Below are 6520 nucleotides of genomic sequence, written 5' to 3'. Positions count from 1 at the left end.
TAAACCAAAGGCAGCAGTAAGTACAGGAAACCATGCTTAATAAGAACCATTAGAGAAATGCAAATTAAGACCAGAATGAGACACTGCTTCTTAATAATTAGAGCAAATTGGACAAGGAATATAGACAATGACAAATGCTTGTGAGGATGCAGAGAATTAACAAGTTGTATAGTCCACAGAAAAACGCTGTGGAAAATAGGAAGGTTCTAAAAGCTAAAAAGTAACGTCACCACATGACTTTCGGGGTCTTTGTTCAGCAGCTTGGAAATAGGGATTCGAGCAGATGCACCATTCACAACCTCCCTAAGTGGAAACAAATCAGATGGTCAGAAATGGATTATTTTATTTTGCAGTACTAGGGTTTGACCATAGGGAATTGAGAAGCTGAGGCCGGAGTATTCTGGGTTTAAGGATAGCATGGGCTAAAAGTGAGACACTGTCTCAGAAACAAACAAACTGGCAAGGAGAGTGTGCTGTGTACTAAAAGGCCCGCCAGCTAACTGTCTCTCTTACTCTTTCCTTGCTGTTTTCTGATTGCTTGCTTTGGACGGCTCAAGAAGTGCTTTGAAGTCTGAATGAAGATGTTGCTTTTCAGACATGGGCAAACATGGGTACCTTACCATAGCTAAGACTACACAGGTGGCTTCTACTCTACCATGAAATAACATTTGCCCAAAGGCTCAGAGTGTTTCTCATACTTTCTGTAAACCAGTGGCATAATTACTTGTGCATGTAATCAAGAGATGTTCTACAGTGTTCTCAATCTACACTCAGTTGAATCTTAGTACATATAGTAGCTATGTCTTACAAATTGCTACAAACATCAATGTACAAATAGCGTCACTCCTGGGGAAAATTCAGAGGTTCCTAAGCGCATCTGGTCACATTTTCCTTAATGGTTCCATACAGAATCACATTTTAAGTGTACTTGGGTTAAAGGCATGTTATTAGATAGATATTTTTCCTTCATTAATTTCAAATCAACGGTCAGCAGCACTCTGCTTCCTTCCCTCCTTCCTTCCTTCCTTCCTTCTTTTTTTTTTCTTTTCTTTTTGCGGCAGGGTTTCTCTATGTAGTTGTGACCATCCTGGAACTGAATAAGTAAACTAGGTGGGCCTCAAACTCACAGAGATCCTCCTGCCTCAGACTCCAAAGTTCTGAGATTAAAGGCATGCATCACCATATTCAACTAGCATTCTGGACTTAATGTTTGTCATACATGTTTGATCTTCATAAAGCTAAAACTAGCATTTCTGCATTAAGAAACATTGTCCAGGGGGTTGGGGATTTAGCTCAGTGGTAGAGCGATTGCCTAGCAAGCAGAAGGCCCTGGGTTCGGTCCTCAGCTCCGGAAAAAAAAAAAAAAAAAAAAAAGAAACATGTCCAGGGCTGGAAGGGGCTTCATTGTTGTGCTTGGGGCCATTTGAAATAGCAAACTTTTCAGCAAAATAATGTAAAGCACTCACCTAGTACTATCTCGCGGGATATCGGATCTTCGCTACTCTGTGCGTGCCTGCAGACACCCCAGTGAGTGATGTATTTGAGTTACACACACATTTTATGCAAATCTGAAGATTCATTTTGTGGATGAGTATTGACTGTGGGCACAGCATGTCAGAGTCAGCGGCAACCAACTTTTGTTGCATTTCTATGAATTTTTAAGAGATCTATGATTAATGTGCAGTGCCTTCCTTATTAGGTTTGATAATCAACAATTGACAGAATGGTATTGCACTTAATATATTTAAATTATTACGTGTGTGTGTGTGTGTGTGTGTGTGTGTGTGTGTGTGTGTGTATGTATGCCATACCTTGAGAACAGAAGTCCAAGTAAGTCAGCTCTCTCCTACCATGTATGTCCTGGGATTGAAATAAGTCTGGGGGCTGGAGGGGTGGCTCAGTGGTTAAGAACACTGACTGCCCTTCCAAAGGTCCAGAGTTCAATTCCCAGCAACCACATCGTGGCTCACAACCATTTGTAATGTGATCTTGGCGCCCTCTTCTGGTGTAAGGCATATATCAGTCAGAACACTAAATACATAATAAATAAACCTTAAAAAAAAAAAAAAAAAGGAAATCAGTCTGTGTGGCAGGTAGTCTCTGAGCCACCTTGCCAGCCATAACATTTTAAATTCAATCTTCATCTTCGTCGCCGTCGTCGTCGTCGTCGTCGTCGTCATCATCATCATCATCATCATCATCATCATCATCATCATCTAGTTTTCCCCCAAATCATGGGTCCTTAAAGTCCACTTGCCAGTTAATTTTTCCCATGCCTCAGCTATCCTTTGAAATAGTAAAATACATAGATATGGCTTTTTTAAAAAAATTAATTTGTAGGATCTCCTTATAGATTTGGACAAGAGCCTACTGTTGGGTACATATGCTGCTGTTAACTTCTTCCCCCTTGTGGCTTGCCTTTTTAATACTAGTTGAGAATGAAAGTCTTAATTTTAATTTACTCATATTTACCAACTAGAGTTTTTAAAACAATGTGTCTAGCCAATGTGATGGCCAGTCAGTCAAAGTAAATTTCTAAACCCAGTAATATGAATTCATAAGGCTCCCTGGCTAAAGCTGGACATTCTTTCTTTGGAAAATTATTTCTGGAATGACATTTTTGAAACAGTAAAAAATTTCCATTCCCATCCAAGCCATGGAAAAGTATTGCATTATTTAATTCTGCCACTTGGTGGTGCTACAGAAAACTAACACTTCTGTTAGGAACTATTATTCTGGAAGTTTGGATGGCAGTACTTGTTTATTAGCAAGCCAAAAGTGCACACTTTGAGTTCGGTCAGGAAGTGATACAGGCTGAGCTCTTTGCTGAACAATTCCTGAATTGCTCCCAGACAAAAGAGAAGCTAGGCTAGCACTGCTTTCATTTTAATTATGGCTCTAAATAATCTACAGTGCTGACCCAGCATTCCTGGATGGTTTCTTCCATAATAATGTAACAATATTTACTTTAAAAACCCTAAAGAACCCATCCCAACTCAGCTCCCAACACTGAGCATCTCCCTCACAATTCCATCCCAGACCCCATAATAACAGGAGGGGCCTAGGGAGCCCTCCCTTCTCTCTTGAATACCATCAATAAAGTTCGCTGCACCCTCAAAAAAAAAAAAAAACCTAAAAAAATAAGTGGATGCTCCTCTGTCCTGATCATTTCATTTCCTTCTTTTCTCACTAGAGGCACCCACCAACCAGAGTTCTAGTTGTTCAGGTGTTTAAAAATAATGTTACTTCACATAGGATGGATGGGTGTGTGTGTGTGTGTGTGTGTGTGTGTGTGTGTGTGTAGTGCTCTCAAACTTGATTTCCTCCTGCCTCCCACACGCTTGTACTGCTGGTATGACTAAACGTGTCTGGCTACTTCCACTTAATATTTTTAAGATATATTTATAGTATATTTTAATTCACATTTTTAAAGACAGAGTTTCACTGGCTTGCCTGGAACTTAATATGAAGACCAGTAGAGATCCATTTGCCTGACTGCCTTCTAAGTACTGAGGTTGGGTCTCTGTTCCTCCCTGTTCCAGAGACAGCCGCATCCTCTCATGCAGTGTGGGTGCCTTATTACCAGGGCTGCCTTCTGCTCTGCATCTGGCAAAGTGGAGATTGTTGCCATCAACGATACCTTCGTTGATCTCAACTACATGTTCAGTGTTCCAGTATGACTCTACCCATGGCAAATTCAACAGCACAGTCAAGGCTGAGAAAGGGAAGTTTGTCATCAACGGGAAGCCATCACCATCTTCCAGGAGCGAGATCCCGCTAACATCAAATGGGGTGACACTGGTGCTGAGTATGTCATGGAGTCTACTGGTGTCTTCACCACCATGGAGAAGGCTGGGGCTCACTTGAAGGGTGGGGCCAAAACGGTCATCATCTCTGTCCCTTCTGCTGATGCCCCCATGTTTGTGATGGCTGTGAACCATGAGAAATATGACAACTCCCTTCCTCAAGATTGTCAGCAATGCATCCTGCACCACCAACTGGCCAGGGTCATCCATGACAGCTTTGACGTTGTGGAAGGGCTCTTGACCATGGTTCATGCCATCACTGCCACTCAGAAGACTGTGGATGGCCGCTCTGGAAAGCTGTGGCGTGATGGCCACGGGGCTGCCCAGAATATCATCCTGGCATCTATGGGAGCTGCCATGGCTGTGGGCAAGGTCATTCTAGAGCTGAATGGGAAACTCACTGGCACGGCCTTCTGTGTTTCTACCCCTAATGTATCTGTTGTGGATCTGACATGATGCCTGGAGAAACAGGCCAAGTATGATGACATCAAGAAGGTGATGAAGCAGGCATCTGAGGGCCCACTAAAGGGCATCCTGGGCTACACTGAAGACCAGGTTGTCTCCTGTGACTTCAACATTAATTCCCACTCTTCTACCTTTGATATTGGGGCTGGCATTGTTCTCAATGACAACTTTGTAAAGCTCATTTCCTGGTATGACAGTGAACACACGGCTACAGCAACAGGGTGTTGGACCTCGTGGCCTACATGGCCTCCAAGGAGTAAGAAACACTGGACCACCTACCCCAGGAAGGACACTGAGAGCAAGAGAGAGGCCCTCAGTTGCTGAAGAGTCTCCATCCCAACTCGGCACGCAACACTGAACATCTCCCTCAAAATTTCCATCCCAGACCCCCATAATAACAGGAGGGGGCCTCTGGAGCCCTCCCTACTCTCTTGAATACCATCAATAAAGTTTGCTGCAGCCCCCCCCCCCCAAAAAAAAAACAAAATAAAAACTAAGTACTAAGATTAAAGGATTACACAGCTGCATCCAGTGCAATTTAGTTACTACGTTTAACATGTATATGTGTGTGTGTACAAATGTAGTTCATTAGTTTCAGCTGTCATAACTCAACATATTTTTATTCATTCATATTATTCTATCAAGAAATACTTCAATGCTACACCTACATTAATCCCTAACAGAACTGTCAAAAATATTTTAAATGAAAAAGGTGAGACAGATTTTCATCATAAGATATCTCAAGCTATCTAGTTTAGCCTTTGAAAATAAAAAAAATTAATGTTCTTTACACATGAATGTGTGGTAGAAATTCTCAAAAATTTCCTAGTGGCTTTTTATCACTGAAAATGTTCTGATGTATGAATAAGGGTCAGGAGTGGGCATATGGCATTTGAGTACGACAACAAAGGTTTTCTGATCTGAGAAGGGGAGAAGGGGAGAAGGGCAAACGTTATAAATATGTAGAAGGCAGATAATGAACGAGACAGCAGAAAACAAGCTTCCAGGCTCCTCTTGAAAGATGCAACCAACTGACTCCAGGCGGTTGCTATGGGAACCAGGTAGCCAGAATTCTTGATGCTCTTAGAATGTTTCTCCTTCCGGTTCTCCTTGCACCCCCTGTCTCTCTCCTCGGTGTTCTATCCATTCCGTATGCACTCATTCTCCTCCCGCTTGATTCTGGCTGGCCCAGAAGCTGGTCGCCATCTTGATGCCTCTTCCAAGATGGCGTCCCGGGCCACAGGCCGAGCAAAGGAACCGCACAAGCATATCGGCGAGGCCGCACATGCGTGAACTGAAGCACCAGAGGGTGGGGCGGTGATGTCAAGACGTTGCCCCGCCCACGGTGGTCGCCCCGCCCCTGGGACCGCTCCGCCTTCCTCCCGCCTGGAAACCCGGAAGTGGAGGAGGAGGCGCGGCGGCGGAGCTGCAGAAGCTGGCTGAGCCCTGCCCAGGAGCAAGTGTGGGGTTGGGGGCGGGGGGCGGGGCTCAGCAGCCCGGGCGGCCAGGCCTGGACGGGGCGGGGGAGGCCATGGCCTCCGCAGAGTTGCAGGGGAAGTACCAGAAGCTGGCTCAGGAGTACTCGAAGGTACCCATCGTGGGTGGGGAGACAGGGGTCCCTGGCCCTGCGGCCTCGGTTAGCCATGGCAGCGATTTGGGACGGTGGGGGATGCTGAGGGATCTCCTCTCCACCTCTTGCTTCCACCATTACGATGCCTCCACCTGCAGCTCCATGGAGATAGGGCCGGGCGGTGTCTGGGTCCGTGTGCGTCTCTGCAGAAGGGAGCTGGAGTTTGAGTCTTCCTTCTCGCTGGACCAGCAGGCTTAGAAATGGAATGACAGAAATCCAGGACTCAGCCCTTGGTGCTAGCCTGAGGGGAAGAGAGGAATGTGGGACCACCCTTTGCTCTCTGCTTCCTCAGTTTGCCCAGCCCAATGGTGGGGGAGATTACCCTTCCTTTGGGGATGCTTTAAGGATAAAGGGACTTATCTACCTCCACACCAGTTTGGGAGGGTAAACTGCCTCATCGGGACTGGTGTTTTAGAATAGGATGTTGTCTCCACTGATTTTGACAGCTTGGGTGGTGAGGCTGGTTTCCTTTTCACTTGTTCTATCCTTACCTGGAACGGGGCAGTGCACACAGCAGGTTCTCCTTACATACAGAATCATTCAAAACAGCCTTCTGAAGTGTCAGTCTTTCAAATGGTGAAACCTTTCTCTTGGACAAGGGTGGTGCAGTTCCTGGGTA

General features: G+C 45.1%; 1 protein-coding gene and 1 pseudogene across 3 annotated transcripts in view; both read left to right on the top strand.

Annotated features, from left to right (window-relative positions):
* The first annotated feature begins 3560 nt into the window (after nucleotides 1-3560).
* Nucleotides 3561-4531, top strand: LOC148005030 (glyceraldehyde-3-phosphate dehydrogenase pseudogene; annotated as a pseudogene).
* Nucleotides 4532-5679: 1148 nt separating this feature from the next.
* Nucleotides 5680-6520, top strand: part of Ppp1r21 (protein phosphatase 1, regulatory subunit 21) — a 69241-nt gene continuing 68400 nt past the window's right edge. For 2 of the 3 annotated variants that reach the window (XR_015621975.1, XM_087553662.1), the window contains exon 1: nucleotides 5762-5859. Coding sequence is in view for 1 of the 3 variants with exons in the window: in NM_001271305.1 (NP_001258234.1) it covers nucleotides 5803-5859 (57 nt within the window). In the remaining 2 variants the exon portion in view is untranslated. 3 annotated transcript variants of the gene reach the window in all.

This window comes from Rattus norvegicus, chromosome 6 (genome assembly GCF_021556685.1).
Source record: "Rattus norvegicus strain SHRSP/BbbUtx chromosome 6, alternate assembly SHRSP_T2T, whole genome shotgun sequence".
Taxonomy (NCBI): Eukaryota; Metazoa; Chordata; class Mammalia; order Rodentia; family Muridae; genus Rattus; species Rattus norvegicus.
The sequence above is the reverse complement of the archived record's forward strand: the minus strand, read 5'-3'. Positions and strand labels throughout refer to the sequence as shown.